Genomic DNA, 19,217 nt, shown 5'->3' with positions numbered 1-19,217 from the left:
TGTTAGCAATCTTTTACTCCCTAAAACTCTATGTATGACCTATCTGTTCTGTTTTGCTTTTCCATTTCTTTGGATGTCTTCTTTTGCCTTAGCCACCGCTATTTAAAGCAATCTCAGGTTCTTTAGGTCTCTACACTTTGTCCCCGAATTATCTTCGTGACCTCATGACTTCAGTCAGCCTTGATTTCTTACTTCAGCTCTAAGGATCTGTGTAATCAGAATTAAATCCTTCTCTTCTCCCTTGCCCCCAAGCATTAGCTCTTCCTTTCCCTCCTAATTTGGGTATCGGCATCACTATGTCTCTACCTAGTCATTGCAGTTATCTGATTTCTCTTTTCTTCTAACTATATACAATGTGTCATGAGATTTTCTTGAGTTGACCCTGGAAATGTTCATAATTTGTCTCCTTTCTTGTTATAGTAGATGTTCATCTTACCTGGACTCTTAAAATAGCCTAAAATGTTCCAGGCTGCCTGCAGTCCTCTGCCTCTACCCCCATTCCAATCCATTCTTTGTTACTACCAGATTAATCTAAGATAGATATGATTGTTACTCTTTTGCTTAGAAATATTCCGTGGCTCCTTTCCTAAAGACTAGAAGCCAAATCTCAGTATCACACCAAAAAGCCTTCATGATATGGCCCTTCCTTTCCAGCTTCATCCACCAGTCTTCCATTAATGTGCCCAATTTTCAGATTTACCAGGTGCCAGGACTTGCCATTTCCTTTGTGTACTTTTAAAATTTTTTGCTTTTGCTGGGGAAATCTCTGCTTGGAATATAATACCGTGAAATCTTTTTTCAAAACTCTAGTTAAACATCTTCTCTTCTGTGTCGTTTACTGAGTTCATCCCTCACCCCAAAGCTGGTGTAGAATCATTTCTTCGCTCTGCTTCTTGTGTCCCTTTGTTCACATCATTTAATGTACACATTAGTTAAGTACACGTTGGGCTTTACCTAAACCATGAACTAGAAGTTACAAGTTTTTTCTTTTTTAATCCCTTTGTATCCTTGACACCTAATATATACACTTGGTATTCAATAAATATTTGAAGGAACAAAAGTTGTACCTTAACTTTACCGGGGGTGGGAAAAACTATGTGGGTTTCTATGATATAAAAACTGACTTTATTTCGTAATGTAATTCTAGAATTGCAATAGAAAAGTGGAGAAAATTAGATTAGCAGGCACTATAAAGAGACCGAGTTTCTATTTTGTACTTCAGTCTTACGAATAAAGTTTAAGAAGCTACCTGTTAAATATCTAGGCCCATTGGGCAATGTGGAGAAAGTATTGTGAAGATCGTTAAACCTGTAAAACTCACCCAACTTTTTTCTTCAACTAGAGATACACTCATTACAAATTGAGGGTAAATTTAAACTAGACCTAAAGTGATTAAAATGGCAAATAATCATATAAGAAGCACCTTAATATCTTATAGTCTGAATCAGATTTTTAGCATGCTAAGTCTTAACTTGGCAAGATACAGTCTCCCTATTGATATATTCAAAAATTGAAAATATTGAAGGTGATAACATGCACTCATATTTTTAGTCAATATCCATTCTGTTGCAGGAGTGGGACAAGGACATAAAGGTGGCACATTTTCACAGACCTTCTTCACTAGTATGATACTATGCTGAGGGCATTTGAGCAGTACAGCTATGGCTCATGAAAGGGGAATACACTTGTATAACGTTGAGAAATCACTTAGCTTTTATTTCATATCAGTAAAAGGGGAGGAGGGAATACCTATTCTGCTAATTGGTGGTGAAAATTAAATGACAGAACATGCCCAAGGCTTAGTGCATTGGTTTATATATTGTAGATACTACAAATGTTAGCTTCTGATTCTGGAATTAACATAGTAAAAAGAATAGAAGAGCTATGTTCTGGGTCAGCCTAATCATTTTATGCCTTTCTCACTAATTATCTTTTCTCTGTATTCTTCTAATTTTGGGCAAAGGCTAGGCATCTGGGAAGAGGAAGATGTTTATCAAGGGGTCATGAGGTATGGTGGAGGTAGGTAGATTTCCAAAACATACTTGTTCCTAGTTCACTATTTTGCCCAGGGCCAGCAATTCAAAATCATGTTACAGACTGCCTTTTCCTGATTACAAATTTGGGTTTGTAGTATATAGATGATAGTGGTAGTAAATTTACTTTGTGGTGTAAGATATCAGTATGATTACAGTATGGTAATTTGAACATAGGACAAGCAAAATGAGAGTAAAACATTAAAGTGTAAAGTAGATCCCTCTCATAAAAGTTTTTAGCCTAGGGTTACTTTATTTGGCATTTGATAACTGGTATGTATCTTCCATGGATGAATTCTTATTTTTTTTTCTTCAATAGCAAACCTATTTTGGAAATAGCATTTGGAGTTAAAACTTCTCCATTTATCAATGACCAGGGACTGATTTCATTTCATTTATCTGTGCTTTAGTTTTTCCATCATTATTATAATGAGGGTTTTTTCTTTGTTTTATCCTGTTTCTAACACTGTAATTCCCATGTACCTTCACTATGTCATGAATTATAAGAACACCAAACAACTGACATTTACTGTGCAAACATGACCAATCAAGATTAAAGGAAACTCCTTTTGTAGTTTGTGGCCTGTTTCTTAATATAATGCTAAAAGGATTCTGATTAATTTTCTCTCAGTAAAGAGAAAGAACTATTCTTGATGACACAGGTGCATAGTAATATGCCTGCCTCTAATGAAAGTTCTGTGGTTTCCTCTCCTTTTTTGGCCATCACTTCTGTTCATCAGTCACATCGGTTTCTCTTATTTGCTGCACTGTAAAAAAGCAGAGAGGAAAGCAGATGACCTAATTTGTAAGGTTAATAACTTTTAAAATCACAGTAAACTTTAGCTCACAGATGGATCTTTACTTCTAGAAGCTGTGAGCAACAAATTTTCTTGGTGCTTGAAAGCTCTCTGTTGGTGGATTTGTGTTCATGTTTCATGTGGTGGATTGATGGTACCACCATACCCAGCCTCTGTGTTCATGAAATATTGCTGAACAAGTTGTGAATTCTTTGAATATTTTCTACTTTTCATATTTTCAAGTCTTAAAAAAGTTATTTTGTTTACAAGTTGCTTTTACTCAGAATTTTTGATAAATCTTTTGCCCCAAACCAGAATAAGTTACTTCTTGTCCATACTGACCTGGAAAATACTGGCTTCATAAGGAACCTTTCATGTTTAAGTTAAATCTTTGTATTACAAAGGAAATATCCTAGAACTAAAAACAAATGGGAAAGTATTTTTCTGCAATATTGTTTATATATTATTCCGTTAGTTTTGCTTTTTCTATCTGTGAGCATAATTTCTATCTGCTCTATCTTTAATTATTTAATGTTTTAAATGTATTCCAACCACTGAGACTGTGACATTGTAATGTATAAGAAATATACATCTGGTCTTTATCCCTATTCTGGGCACAGGAATTCCTTGGAATTTCCTGTTAGTGTGATAAAGGTGTCTTTTGAGCTTATGTTAATGCGGTGACTTGGAAAACTCCTAGGTAACCTAAGGATGGGGGCTGGTTGCCAGGGAGAAACAACCATGTGATTAAAGGGTTGGAACTTTCCTCCTTCCTTATCTCCCAGGGGAGAGGAACTGGAGATTGGGTTCAGTCACCAATGGCCAATGATTTAATTAATATGCTATGTAATCAAGCCTCCATAAAATCCTAAAAGGACAGGGTTCAGAGAGCTTCTGGGATGGTGAACACAAGGAGATGGGGCAAGAGTGGTATGCCCAGAGAGCATGGAAGCTCCTTGCCCCTTCCCCATACCTTGCCCTACCATTTCTTCCATCTTGCTGTTCCTGAGTTATATTCTTTTATAATAAACTGGTAATCTAGTATGTAAAATCTTTGAGTTCTGTGAGCTGCTCTAGCAAATTAATCAAGGGAGTCGGAACATCCAATCTATAGCTGGATTTGTATTTGGTATCTGAAGTTTGGAGGGAGGAGGAGTCTTCTGGGATTGAACCCTTAACCTGTGGGATCACATAATATTTCCAAGTAGTGTCAGAACTGAAAGAATTCCTTGGTGGTATGGGGATAAAACACACATTGGAATTGGTGCCAGAATCAAGGAGGTGCACATCAGTAACTTACGCTGCTTCAAGTTGTTTATTTAGTCTGTCAGTATACTAACTTTAAGAAAAAGTTCTACTTTCTGGGAACCTCTCAGACACTATTACAATTAATTGATCCTCATGGGTCAACAGGTTGGTTATTGTGCTGCCTTTTAGATATAATTCTTACCCAGTTTCTCTTATTTCCTTGGAGACCTGTCCCACCTTTTCTCTTAGAAATCTCACACAGAATTTCTGCTTTTGCTTGTTTTATGACCTAGCTTAGGGGTGTTTTTGTATGGCTGTGAGGCAAGAATAGTTTTTATAGCTTTAAGTAATTGGAACAGAAGTCGAAAGAATACTACCTTGTGATATGTGGAAATTTTACAAAATTTAAGTTTCATTGTCCATAAAGTTTTATTGGAACATAACCCATGGTTTATGGCTGCTTTTTCATCACAGAGCTGATCCGAGCTGTTGAGATAGAAACGATACAGCCCACAAAGCTTAAAATATTTACTAGATAAACCTTTACAGAAAAAATTTTGCTGACTCCTGACCCAGCTAATTGTTTGCACGTGGTGCTGTCCTTTTCCTTTTCCCTGTGAGAGATCATACTTAGATAATACTTGCACAAATACAGCTTTTGCTGAATTTCAAAATCCTCCTATCTGGTTTCTCACTGAGATGAAAGCGTTCTTCTACTTTCAATCTATCATTAGAGAGACCAAATTTTTTGGATCTCTCAGCTGAATTAGGAATATCTAATCAAGTCTGGAACATTATGTTCCCCATATTAACTATTCTTTTCCATCCTATTTTTAGATGCTCAAAATAGGAATATATACCAATTGTAAGACAGGAAAACACTTGTAACTGATCAATTTTTATTTATTTAGCGTAGCTCTGTAGTTTCAAACAAGGAGTTCAGCTATATTAATTTGTGGTGTTGTAGCTTAAGCTTTGTCATGTTATCTGCTTTACAAAGGAGAACTAGACCAAAGTGCTATATTCAAAGCAATCCTCTCAAGTACTAGCAGCCAGAAATCACTTTGTGTGGTAGATATTTTTAAAACAGACAAAATACTACTTTGGGTTCTTCCCAAAGCTAAAAGTGAGGGCTGTGTAGGTCAAGAACAATCACCTGCTTCAGAGTTATAATGTACATAAGACTGTTCGGAATTCTTCTAAGTTAATGTCACCTGTGCTTCACTGGAATGGGTTGAGTGCCTTGGTAGGATCATCTATAAATTCTCAAGCCAGGACACTTTTAAGAGTGAAAGGGGCACTAAATTCCTGAACCCCAGGACAAAGGCATAAATAGGAACTGTCCTGATTCAACCATGATGAAAGGTCCCTCTAACTTTAGGAAGAGGCAAGCCTCTGCTCTGTTTTAATATGCCACCTGTAGTTCATGGGTCATAAAGGGAGAAGTAGCAATGATGTTAGCTTAGATAAAAATCTGTCAAACTCTCAGATTCCTTCTGAATGTAAACATGAAGTGGCACAACTATTTCAGTAACTAGGTTTTTTTCCTCCGTAATTTACAAGCACAAATGATCATTTACTTTGGTCATAAGGGGCTATGATATATTAAAACTTTTACCCAAATAATGTAGATTAAAGACTTCTTATTTATATACTTTAAAAATTGACCACATATGTACAACAGATTATTAAGAGTCAAGTAGAAAAATAAGGTCAAAAACAAACTTTATTTATATAGGGATAATAAGGATATTAATAACTGAAATATTGAATAAGCTTTGGATTGACTAGAAGTCCATGATTCACAAAGACTATTTTATGGAAGCAGTATAAAACTACATTTGGTTATTTTCTCAGTTCTCTGGTATTCTTCAAGCTTGCAAGGATTCAGAACACTTTAATGATAGCTTGTTGAACGGCAATAAAATGAATGATGTCCTTAGAAGTCAGTCTCTCACAAAAAAGACGTTATATCCAAGTTCTATCAAAGCCCCAGCCAGTAAGGCCCATAAAGGAATGAAGACATAGGACAGATTCATGGTAGTAAACTGTTCCAGTTTAGCACAGAGTGCAAGGCAGAAGGCTAATTTAAGTAACATTGCAATGAGGTACCAGGCTTTTTTTTTAATATTGTGTGATCCATGCCGAGGGTCAAAGCCAGACTTACATCGCCCAGCCATTTTCACAATCAGCATAACAAGAAGGATAGTATCAAATATCCAGACTGGAATAAATATGAGGAACCAGTTCCAAGGTGCCTTCTCATCCAGTTTCAACACCAACATGATCAAGAAGAGTAATGTGAAAAGCCAGGTGAGTAGTACTCTCTGAGCCAAGGACATTCTCATTTAAACAGTTTAAAGAGGCTGTTGCAGAGTCGAAAAAAGGGAAATATACCCTAAGAGAAGGAAAAAAAGTCAGGATTGTTTTGATACCAGAAAAAAAAAAAAATCACTTCCATTCCTGGTGAACAAAGCTTGTTCTTCCCCACTCACAGATTTCCTAATTTTGAAAACATTCTATTCTTCCTTTCAAACCCTGTAAAATTTGTAGACATCATTGACAACATTACATTCATCATTCCTTATAGCCCATGACAAAATACAATAAAACTTTTAGTATATCAACTGGGCGTAAGCTCTATTCAAAATGTCTCAAGAATAGTCTGTTCCTTTTCATTGCTGTCACTCAAGTCCAGGTACTCATGACTTTATTCCTGTACCTCAGGGATATTCTTAAATTCTTTTTGTACATCTGTACATCTATAAATTTTCATTCAATTTCAAGATGTACTAAGAAAAAGCATTCAAAATCAAAGTAGTGAAAAAGGAGGAAGTGCTTATCAGGTCAAGGGAGGACAGTTTTAATAAGGAGGGAATGGTTAACAAAAATTCAGATATTAAATAGAATTAAGAGTGTGAGGAGATCTTTGGGCTAAATAATACAAAATATATTGGTAATACTGGATTTTCACACAGCTTAGTCTGTGGGTCTTTTTAAATTAAATTTTCTCACTGCAATTCTTAAAAATACTTATTAGTCTGAATTTTTCTTTTTAATACTACTCATTATATATTTTTTGGTTTGTGGTATAAATCCTGATTTTTTGCTACTTGCTATCCAATAATCAAGACCACTTAAACTTTTGACATTTTGTTATTATTAGATGCTAAATTATTCAATAATTTAGGCTCTCTCTCTCTCTCTCCCTTTTTTTAAAGAATGTGGGGCTTGAACTTAGGCCTCTGAGATCAAGAGTTTCATGATCTACCAACTGAGCCAGCCAGGCAACGGAAAGTTATTTCTTATATCCCTAAAATATAAGATCTGTCTATAGATCTGTCCTACTGACCTATATTTCTGTTTTGCACTAGTACTATATGACTGTGATTAGATATGTTCTAGGATATACTCTAATATCTGAAAGGACTAGTGCCTACTACTCATGGATTTCTTTTCCAGAATATTTTGCCCTTTCATTTTTTTTTCACTGCTAAAACCATTAATTCTTAAAAACTTGGAAGTTTGATTGGGACACATTAATCTATAATACATAGGTATAAGCATTTATTTAGTCTTCACATACAGGTTGATAGTATGTTCTATACTTGTTCAAGCTTTTTATAACAACCTTGTGACCATTTGGAAAAAGGGTAAGTAGAATGGAAATCAGAAGCCAGACTGCAGCAGTTGGGTGAGGAGTTAACAAAATGTAAACAGTTGACAACACTTTATTCCTCTGAAACATTTGAAGAAGAGAAGATGAAAGACAAGACATATAATGAGATTGAGAAAGAGTCAGGAAGAAATTTTTCAGTAAAGAAGAATCTAAATATGATTATAAACTGAGGGAAATAGGCCACAAAGGAGAGAGACGTAGAGAGGATACCTGATGGAAAGAGGTAAACATCAGAAGGTGGTGGGGTAGCAAAAGCATGAGGGGTAGGAGTAAAAATGCAGGAAGAAATAAGAAACAAGGAAAAAGTGAAGAAACTGGCTAGATGAATAAAATGCCCTAGACTAGCATGTTTAATTAATTATATTTTAAAACTAACTTTGAGGGGCGCCTGGGTGGCTTAGTTGGTGGGGCATCTGCCTTTGGCTGGGGTCATGATCTCTCAGGGTCCTGGGATCAAGCCCCACATCAAGCTCCCTGCTCAGTGGGAGGTCTGCTTCTCCCTCTCCCCTCCCCCGCTCGTTCTCTCTCTCAAATAAATAATCTTAAAAAAAATAAAACTAATTTTGATATTGTTTGCTACACCTCTACTACTTTAAAGAGTGGGTGGCTATCATGGGGCAAGAGTGCATATCTGTTTTACTATAATAGTGACTTACGGATCTCCTAAATCCCCTTTCCCCTGACACCCATCTGCTAGCACTTGTTTACTTAGCTGGCAGATCGGATGCTTCATACTGCAGTATGAAAAGCAGATGCTTTTGCTCCCAGGAGGGCATTTTCTCCAGGTCGCCTTTCCTGACCAAAGGCTGCCATGGTGGGATATGGGGCTGAATTTGGAAGAAGAGGTGCAAAGGGTGTGAACTGATTATTAACTACAAATGGATTTCATGCTGTAAATCAAGTTTGCTCAAACCTGATCTCCAATCTATCTGACCATATTTTGTGAACGTTTAAAAAGTTTATGATAATACACTTGTTTATTTTTTTAAAAGATTTTACTCATTTATTTGACAGAGTGAGAGAGGGAACACAAGCAGGGCGAGTGGGAGAGGGAGAAGCAGGCCTCCCACTGAGCAGGAAGCCTGATGTGGGGCTCGATCCCAGGACCCGGGGATCATGACCTGAGCCGAAGGCAGACGCTTAATGACTGAGCCACCTAGGCGCCCCAATACACTTGTTTAAACACAACTTTTCCATCAGCCATTGGATAAGTCAGGGTTCAAATTTTTGCATATAGGACTGAGTAAGCAACTGGTCATAGAAACGGTTGCTGCACTCAACATAGGTACTTTAGGGATGGAGATGGAAGGATGATAGAAAGAGCACAGTCTCGTGGCTTCAAGTTTTATAATGTGGGATGCCACAAAGTTCTGTATGCACTTATACTAAAATGCCCTCAACTGGGAAGCACTATGCCGATATTTAAATGAGGTTTGAAGAATTCTAGATGCAGGGCGTTACAACGCCAATTTTACTTGTTCATAAATCTTCATTAATTGAAGTAATTTGTTTCCTACTACTGGCCGTCTTTTATCTCAACAGACGGGGCTGCATGCTCCAAAACAAAAATTTGCTCTACTCAAGTCCTATTTGAGGTGACTACTTCTGGTACCAGGAAGATAGTTAAGTATTACTTCATATGCTTTCTCATCCATTGTCAAAATCTTCTGCATTGTCCCAAAATGGAAATCGAAAGGGCTCTGCCCACAATTCCAGCATCTAGCAGTTGTGTGTGCACTCATTAATTTGCCCACAGTGCGTTCTGCACCACCCCCATTTCCCTCTCTGGCTACTGCCAGCACTCTTCCAAATGAACTCACCCCATCCCAAAGACAGTTTTGCTTATGAGCCCACAACACAATTCCTCTAAATAATGAGTCGCTTTCGAAAGGCTCCTGCTTCAACAGCCTTGTCGAACTTAACCTTCCTTCAGAGGAACAGCGTTCTGCTTACAACTTACATGATTTTTGGGCCTACTTGTCTTCAGGACGTTCCTAAACTATCCTCGCCCTCAGTCTTCCAACACCTACGGTTCGCCCTAATTCGGACTATTCCCATTCTGCGCTCTGGGCCCAGCACATTTTGGGAGCTGAACGCGGTTTCTTGCACACGATCCAAAACGCACGCAGAAGCCTGGTGCCAAGCAGGTGTCCGTACGTTTGGCAGGAGGTGTAAAGGGGTGGGAGGCAGCGACAAACCCCCTGAGGCATCGGGAAGCCAGCTCCGGGGCACCGGGTGGGCAAATGCACCTCGGGAGAATGCCGGCCCATTGGAGCCCGGGACTCACCTGGCAGCGCCGCTGGCCGGAGAGCGGGGAGGGGCGCGAAGATCAGAAAACTCGCCAGTTTGGATCCTTGGCCTTTTCCACGCTTTCTCCTCCATTAAATCCAGAACCCGTCACATGATAATCAAGAAAAAGATCTCAGTTCCGCCTCCCCAAACCACCGCGGTGGTGGCTCTGTGTTCTACCTCAGGGCCACACCCACATCCGGGGCAGGTTCCCACCGCCCCTGGGTCTACCCTCTCTACCTATAGGTAGAGAGGATGCCAATCTAGTTTCAGAGGCCCTTTTCCCTGTGGTAATTGGACCATTTGGCCACCAGTGCGAACCAACCGACCTTTTCTTACGTTCGGGTTTGTCAAAAAGACTGCTCTACAAGAAGCCACTAGGCCCGCCTCTCTACCGCTACGGGCTAGGAGGAAAGTCAGTCTAAGCACAGCCTGGAGTATCCGTGGTCCCATTGGGCCCACAGACGCCAATCAGACCAGCCAACGCTCGGCTCCGCCCCCGAGGGGCGCCCCGCCCCTTCTCTCGCCCTCCCCGCCAGCGCGCGGAGACTGCAGGCTCCGGCGCAAAATCCTGCGGGAGAGGGGGTGGGGCGACAGCTCTGGAGGCAGCGCTCCCGCCGGCAGCCTCGTTGTGACTCCTCCGGCTCCCGCAGCGGCGGCGGCGCTCGCCTCGGAGTCTCCCGCGCGCACCCCAGCCGCCTCCTAGCGGCGCGGCGCCCGCTCCTACGGTAAGAGCCGGCATCACCTCCGTGCTTGGGCGGGCCGTGTGGAGGTCGTTGGGTTCTGACAGAATCCTGGGGATGGAGCAGGACGAGGGAGGAAAGTGGAGGGCAGGATGGAGGTGGGGGCTCCGGGGCCAACGCATCGCCCTACGCCGCCGGTGACTTCCCCGGCAGCCGCTGGCACCTGCGTGCCGGGGGCAACCGCGGTCCCCTCCCATCATTTGACCGGTGGCGGAGGCTCAGCCTCCCTCCTCCCGAGCCCGTGCCGTCCTCGAGCCTAAATGGTGACGGGCCGAAGCTCAGCGCCGCCTCCCGCCCCTCCGCCCCCTCTCGCGGCCCCTCTCCTCCGCTTCCTTCCCCTGGCGCTGTGCTGGGGGCGCGCCGGGTCCTGGAGGGCGTGCAGGGGCATCGGGTGGCGGAGCCGGGGCGGGCGGGGGAGGTCAGCTAGCCGCCGGAGGAGTGGGCTCGGGCGGAGGGGGCGACTGTGCGCACGCAGGACGCAGGCTGGAGGGAGGGTCTCTGCCCTGCACCCACTGAGCAGGCAACAGTTTAGTTCTGATTCCAGCACTGCGGAGCGGGTGCTGAAATTCTCTCAGGGGCCTTAAGGGCTGTTTTCCCCTCTGGAAACAGTACTGCAGTCCATCAGCTTGCTTTACCTTTTCTTATTTTTATCTGCCTGATATTGACAGCCAGTATTTTGGTATTGTTCCTTCGAGTCTGACTTTTAAACTCAACCTCCTTCTGTAACTTTGGAGATCATTCTGTCACTGATCCATCACTCTTTATTTTTAGCCTGACCAAAAAAAAAAAAAAAAAAAAAAAAGAACTGCTTTATATCATCATATACTGACTGGGAAGTACAGAATCTGGAACAATTTATTAATCTAAGTATATACCAAGTAGTTTTTAAATTCGTGAATTATTAAATATTTTGTAATTTATACTTGCTGTCTTTGTTTATGGTATATCCTGCTTACTTTGAGTTTATTTTGTTAATTGTGTGCTTTGATTTTATAGTTTTTGGTTAGCTTGAGCCAACTAGATATTTTAGGATTTTTCTTTTTTTCCCCTCTAAGACTTTGGGCATAGCCACTTTATTTGCTCTTGTTATTAGAGATCATGTATTTTTTTTAAAAAATTTGTTTCCTCCCCAACTGGATTTTTTCATAGCATTTTAAAGTTGGAAGGGAGCATTCTGAGAATTTGGAAACTATGCACTTTAGCCTAAAGAGCTGTAAAATAGCATAACAGTTTGAAATCCTAACTTCTTGGAGTAAACATTGCTAAGTTTAAGAGAAGGAAATGTTCGGTTGTAGTGGCTTCAGCCTCCAGATTCCAGAGGAAAGCAATCTAAAGGTCTGAGGAGAATGAGCCATGCCTGAGACCAGACACAGGGTGGTTCCAGGAAAATTTCTGGCTGGGGAAATAGCCTGTCTCCCATGCAGGTTAGTTGTGTGCATGCATCAAATAGTATTAAGTTAGGTGTTAGTAAGGTAGGAAGTGTCTTTTCTGACTTTTACCACTTTCTGTTAGGGCATGAAAACATAGTAAGAGAAAAAAGTATAATGGGGGCACTCTTGTATAGTCAAACCTCCCAGAGTAAACTCTTTTTGAGTCCAAACTGGCAGTGGACAGTTGGCCCTAAAAATCAAGTAGGTGGTCTGAGCAATTTTTATTTTTTTATTTTATTATTATTTTTTAAACATTTATTTGTTTGGTTTAAGTAAGCTCTACATCCAATGTGGGGCTTGAACTCACAACCCTGAGATCAAGAATCACATGCTCTACTGACTGAGCCAGCCAGGCATCCTGGCCTGAGCAATTTTATTTTATTTTACTTTTTTTGGCCTGAACAATTTTTAAACCTATGAACCTTTTTGCCAGCCCATTTAATAAAATTTCAAGGAATTTGTAATTAAAAAGGCTACACTAGGGCACCTGGGTGGCTCAGTTGGTTAAGCGACTGCCTTCGGCTCAGGTCATGATCCTGGAGTCCCAGGATCGAGTCCCACATCGGGCTCCCTGCTCAGCAGGGGGTCTGCTTCTCCCTCTGCCCTCTTCCCTCTTGTGCTGTCTCTCATTCTCTCTCTCTAAAATAAATAAATAAATAAATAAAAAATTTAAAAAAAAAAAAAAAAAAGGCTACACTAGACTAAGCCAAAGAAAATTTAGGGTGGCATGTAGAAAAAATGAGGATCGAAAAATAGTTGGATTGCTTCCATACTGTCTTGTTTAATCTTTATAATGCTGTGAGGCATGTACTGTGATTACTGTTCTGTTTTATAGATGAGTTAACCAAAACTTCTGTTAACTCATTTGTTCAAGATTTCTCAGCTCATAAGTTGGTGGAGGTGGGATTCAAATCCAGGCAATCTGATTACAAAGCCTAAATTCCAAGCCAATATGTTTTACCACCACAGTGGCTTCGTAGAGACCTGGTACAAAGGAGACTAATCAGTGAAAAATAATGCTGCAAAGTCATAAACCGAGTAAGAATATTGTACATATTCAGTAACACTTTGAGTCACTGTATAGTAGGCATTGTTGAGTATTGTTGGGGATGTAAGGATGGAGTCACCTGTCCTTTTGTTAGTAGGGGAGAGAAATAAACAGATAATCATAATACAATACAGTGTATACTATAAAAGAGTGCCATAGAGTTTGTGATTTAATGGAAGAGAATTCAGTTGAAGTTTAGACGTACCAGCATTTGAATTCCTGTTTGGCTTTGTGACCTTTAACATGATAGTAAACCTTTTTCAGCTTCAGTTTTCTTATCTGTTAAGTGGAGATGAATTACTTCAAAGCGGAGTATTAAGCATTAAACAGAATATGTAAAGTACTGGCACACTGGTAAGCCCTGAATAAAGAAGACTGAATAATATTTAGAGGCAGAGTGGAGAAGGGGTTGGAGGTGTGGCTACCACTGGAGCCTTAAAGGGTAAGTAGTAGTTTTCGTTGTTGGGGAAGGAGGGCATCCTACCCAGATAGAACAGGAGGCGGGGTCACAGAACAGGAATATGGATTGTTGAGGGAATGGCAAGGAATCGTAGCTTTGTATAAAAAGTATTTGTGAAGGCCAAAATTTAAATGGTAATTGTGTATAAATGTGGCTAGGCAAGGTGAGTACTACCCAATTTTGGCGGTTGGAAATTGCATACTTAGATATTAAAATTATAGGAAATCCTCAACAGTTTGTGAATTGTTACATTTTTATTTAATATTTACCGTTTAAGACTTTTTCCCCCCAGTGACAATTAAAACTTCTTTTCCAAATGTTTCCAGCTAAGCACTTTCATTATTTCATTGCAAAATTTCATTCTAAGCTATAAAGGAAGACTTATACCACCACTAGAGGCATTTGCACTTAATTTGTGGAATGTATTTTGGGATTACTTTAAAAAGAAGAATCATAAAGTGACTGTTGCTTCCCTTAACCCTTTTACCGAGTATGTAGCCACATAGGGCCGATATTGCAAACTACCCTTTGTATATATGCCGACTGCCTTTTCTAAATCCAAATTTGAGATGTAACGGTGAGACAGAATTTTCAAATTGGGGCTGTTCTTAAAAAAATCTGAGAAAAAGTCCCATGTGTAAATCTTCCCTTCAGGTTAGCACAGACCAGTGAATACTTCCACTGGATTTATAAATGTGGATTTATATGTAATGTATGTATGTACATGTATGATATGTAAATTCATGACCAGAATTATCTGACTAAGTTGAAAATATTAAATGCCATTTAGGAAAGCTGCTTTTGTATTCCAACTTGTTATTCTCATACAAATTGCTAAAATGACACAAAGATCAGATTTCACATGAGAAAAACGGACTGCTTCCTAGACCAGGTAGTTTTAGAGTGCTAGGAAAGAAAATATGCTGGACTTCATTCTGAGTAGTGAACAGGAACTGGGCAGGAAATGGCTGTGGCTGAACCACTACCTGATAATAATCATAACATGATTGAATTTGACATTTAATGAGAGGAAGTAAAGGAGAGAAAAAGTGCACTGTATGCAGCTTTCCAGTTTCAGAAACAGTAGGGGAAGAGGACTGTTAAAAGTGTTTCTACAAAAAAAAAAAAAAAAGCGTTTCTATAGAAGTTTTGAAGGTATGTAGTAGGCACTGATATTTGTTGCATGAGTGAAAGCACCTTAGTAAAACATTCCAGAAAAGGTCTGTTACAGATAGCAAAAAACTTAACTAAAGTTGTGTGGCACGAATTTTGGTGCTCTGCAGACCTACATTCAAGTCTCGGTTCTACAGTCCATCAGTTGTGTGACTTTGGGCTCATTATGTAATCTTTTCGAGGTTCAGTTTTATTTAATCATAAAATGGAGATACTGTGCAAGATTTTGAAAATTAAATTAGCTAATGTACGTAAAGTACTTGACACATTGTCTGGCTTATAAGACATGTTCAAAAAACAGTTGTTGCTGTTATTTGACTAAGTTGAATAGGTGTGATTTTTATTTTATTTATTCATTCATTCATTTATTCATTTATTTATTTATTTTAAAGGGTGGGGTGCAGAGAGGGAGAGGCAGAGAATCTTAAGCAGGCGCCACACTGGGTGTGGATCCTGAGACAGGGCTCAGTCTCACAACCCTGAGATCGTGACCTGAGCGGAAATCCAGAGTCGGAGGCTTAACTGACTGAGCCACCCAGGTGCCCTGAACAGATGTGTTTTTTTTTTAAAAAATACAATTCTCAAATAGAGTAAGGAGAGCCAGAAAATGGCAAACAAACAAATAAAACCTTAAGAGGAGACGATAGGATGTTACACAGGCAATAGGCACAGTTGAATAAAAAAATCAAGTCATTGCAGCCACATACAAAACAAGGGAAAAGATAGGGAAAGGGCATCATATTCTCAACTTTTTTTCCTGAAGAAAGTACGTCAGACTCATTAAACCAGATAGAGTAAATAAGATTTTGCTATTCTAAATGGCAATAAAAAAAATACTGAAATTGGGTCTCTTGTACGGTGAGTTTACTATATACACGGAAAGGGACTTTTTTCCTCAAATCCCTTAGCCACATTCTTATCTCTGAAATTCTTTCAACAGATAAAAGCCATTAATTTTACAGTCATAGAGAAGGCTTTAATTGCAAGTAATCTTGGGAGATAGAGCCGGTTAATTTAACTACATATATTTCCCAAGTATTGATTCCATATATCTCATTGCCTACTATATATCTTTTGGGCAGTGAATGTCTAAATGTATTATATGTTGGAAAATAAACATATCTTCTTGTTCCCAAATCTGTTTCTCCTCTGTATTCCCAATCCTAATGAATAGTTCTTCTATTGTTCAAGCCAGGAATCATGGAGCATCCTTACTCTTTCACTGTCTGTACCTTTCATATCCAGTCAATAACTACATCTGGTCTTTCTCTTTACTGGTCTTTCTCTTTACTAGCTATCCATCTTTTAACCATGCCCTGTCCCAACACCCACCCCTCATTGCCACTGACTTATTTTAGATACTCATCATTTTTTCCCCCAGATTATTATTAGTCTCCTTGGTTTTAATTTAGCCTCATATTAATCAGTTCTTCACACAACTTCCTTCTAGAATGATGTTGCTGAATACTAATAAGTCATATTCAAGTTATATTCTTAATGCCAGCACATGATGATAATTAATAAATATTAGATCCATCCATATAGCTTAAACTTAAGATAGTACTAAGTGACTTGTATACCTATACCTAGAGTTTTCTTTGTGAGAAAGGTTTTATTTATTTATTTTTTTAAAGATTTTATTTATTTATTTGACAGAGAGAGACACAGTGAGAGAGGAACACAAGCAGGGGGAGTGGGAGAGAGAGAAGCAAGCTTCCCACCAAGGAGGAAGCCCGATGCGGGACTCGATCCCAGGACCCCGGGATTATGACCTGAGCCGAAGGCAGACACTTAACAACTGAGCCACCTGGCGCCCCGTGGGAAAGGTTTTAACAACTACTTTATTTTCATTAATAGAGGGCTACTTAGTTTATTTATTTGTTTTTGAATGAACATCAATAGTTTGTATCTTTTTTAAGATTTATTTATTTGAGAGAGAGAGAGCATGAGTAGGGGTGGGGGGGCAGAGGGAGAGGGGAGAGAGTCTTAAGCAGACCATGCTGAGCACAGAGCTGGACTCGGGACTCCATCTCAGGACCCTGAGATCATGACCTGAGCTGAAACCAAGAATTGGATGCTTAATGGGCTGCTCCATCCAGGTGCAGCAATAGTTTATTTCAAAGAGTTTGTCTGTTTTATCTAAGTTGTTAAATTGGCATAAAATTGTTCATAATATTCTCTTATTATATTTTTAATGTTATAAGATCTATGGCTATGTCCCCTCTCTCATTCCTGATTGTTAATTGGTGTATTTTTTCATTTTTTTCTTTTCAGTTTGGCTAGAGATTTGTCTGTTTTATTGATTTTCAAAGGAGCAGCTTTTGGTTTTCTTTATTGATTTTTTGTTCTCAATTTCACTGATTTCTATTCTTTATTATTTTCTTTCTGTTCTTCACTTTGCATTTTATTTGCTTGTATCTTTAAAAACTTAGCTCATTAATTTATTGTCTTCTGATATAAATGTTTAATGCTGTAAAATTTCCCTCTAAATAGTGCTTTGGCTACATCCCGTGAATTTTGATACGTTGTATTTTCATTTTTGTTCAGTTCAGAAATCCTTGCTGATTTTATTTGTGATTTCTTCTTTGACCCCATTGGTTACAAATGAGTATGCACATGGGATTTTTTAGATACTAATTTCTGATTTAATTTCAGTGTGCTCAGAGAACATACATTGTAAGATTTGAATCATTTTATGGGGCGCCTGGGTGGCTCAGTCGTTGGGCGTCTGCCTTCGGCTCAGGTCATGATCCCAGGGTCCTGGGATCGAGCCCCGCATCGGGCTCCCTGCTCCGCGGGAAGCCTGTTTCTCCCTCTCCCTCTCCCCCTGCTTGTGATCCTGCTCTCACTGTGTCTCTCTCTGTCAAATAAATAAATAAAATCTTAAAAAAAAAAAAAAAGATTTGAATCATTTTAAATTTATTGAGACTGTTTTATGGCCCAGAATATGGTTTGTCTTGGTAAATGATTCATGTGCACTTGAAAAGAAAGTTGGGTGGAGTGGTATAAACGTCAGATCAACTTGATTGGTAGAATTGCTCAAGTTTTCTCTATCCTTACTGATTTTATGTCTACTTGTTCTAGCAGTTTTTGAGAGAAGGGTATTGAAATCTCTGAATATCATTTTGGACTTGCCAGTTTCTGCTTATACTTTCATCAGTTTGGCTTTGTATATTTTGAAGTTCTCTTACTAGAGGTATGCATATTTAGGATTGTTGTGATTTCTTGATGAATTGGATCCCTTTATCATTGTGAAATGGCTCTCTTTATTTCTGGTAATATGCTTTGCTCTGAAATCTACTCTGACAATATTGCCTCTCTAGCTTTCTTTTGATTGGTATTAGCATGGTGCATATTTTTCCATCATTTTACTTTTATCCATTTGTGTGTATTTGAAGTAGTTTCTGGTAGATGGCATATAGTTCAGTCTTCGTTTTTTTATCCAGTTTTCTAATTCTTGCTTTTTAGTTTAGACCACTTATATTTAATGTGATTATTGATATTGTTGGGTTTAAATCTATTATCTTGCGATTTGTGTTTTATTTGTCCCATCTGTTTTGTTTTTGCTCTTTGCCTTCTACTTTGTATTATTTGAGTATTTTTTATGACTCTCCTTTATATCTTTTTTTTTTTTTTTTGGCTTTTTATTATCTATAGCTTTTTGTTTTGGTTTGTTTTTTGGGTTTATTGTTTGTTTGTAGTGTTTATATATATCTAACTTATCACAGTCTGTTTTTGGGTAAAATACCACTTCACATATTATATAACAACCTTAAAACACTATAGTTCTATTTCTCCTTTTCATTCTTGTGTTGTTGTCATACATTTTAGTTGTACATACGTTTAAATCCCACAATATGGTTTTAGTTTTTTAGCTTTAAATGGTCAGTTCTCTTAAGTGGATTTAAAAATGATATTTAGGAAAGGGCTCTTATTTTTACCCACATTTGTCCCATTTTCAAGGCTCTTCTTTCCTTTGAAATTCCTTTTCCATCTGGTATCATTTTCCTTCTGCCTATGATTACCTTTAGCATTTATTGTAAGTTGAACTACTGCTGAGAATTTTTTCAGCTTTTATATGTCTGAACCCCCCCCCTTTTTTTTTGTACTTCAGTTTTCAAATGTATTTTTATTGGGTATAGAATTGTAGATGGACAGTTTTTTTCTTTCAGGACTTTAATGATATGACTTTAATGATGCTCTGCTATTTTCTCATTTGCATTTTTCTGACATGAAATCTACTGTTATCTTTATTTCTTTATACTGAAAGTGTTTTTGGTCTCTGGCTACTTTTAGAATGATCTCTTTACCACTGGT

General features: G+C 38.8%; 1 protein-coding gene across 1 annotated transcript; it reads right to left on the bottom strand.

The window, feature by feature from the left end:
• Positions 1-5,793: 5,793 nt before the first annotated feature.
• On the bottom strand, positions 5,794-10,265 carry TMEM60 (transmembrane protein 60). The gene is made up of 2 exons (XM_032402293.1): positions 10,045-10,265; positions 5,794-6,476 (listed from the first exon to the last, which is right to left on the bottom strand). The coding sequence occupies exon 2, from the start codon at positions 6,424-6,426 to the stop codon at positions 6,025-6,027; it is 402 nt and encodes a 133-aa protein (XP_032258184.1). The 5' UTR covers positions 6,427-6,476; positions 10,045-10,265; the 3' UTR covers positions 5,794-6,024.
• Positions 10,266-19,217: the final 8,952 nt, after the last annotated feature.

Source organism: Phoca vitulina, unplaced genomic scaffold (genome assembly GCF_004348235.1).
Source record: "Phoca vitulina isolate PV1807 unplaced genomic scaffold, GSC_HSeal_1.0 scaffold4, whole genome shotgun sequence".
NCBI lineage: Eukaryota > Metazoa > Chordata > Mammalia > Carnivora > Phocidae > Phoca > Phoca vitulina.
This window is presented reverse-complemented; position numbering and strand designations above follow the sequence as displayed.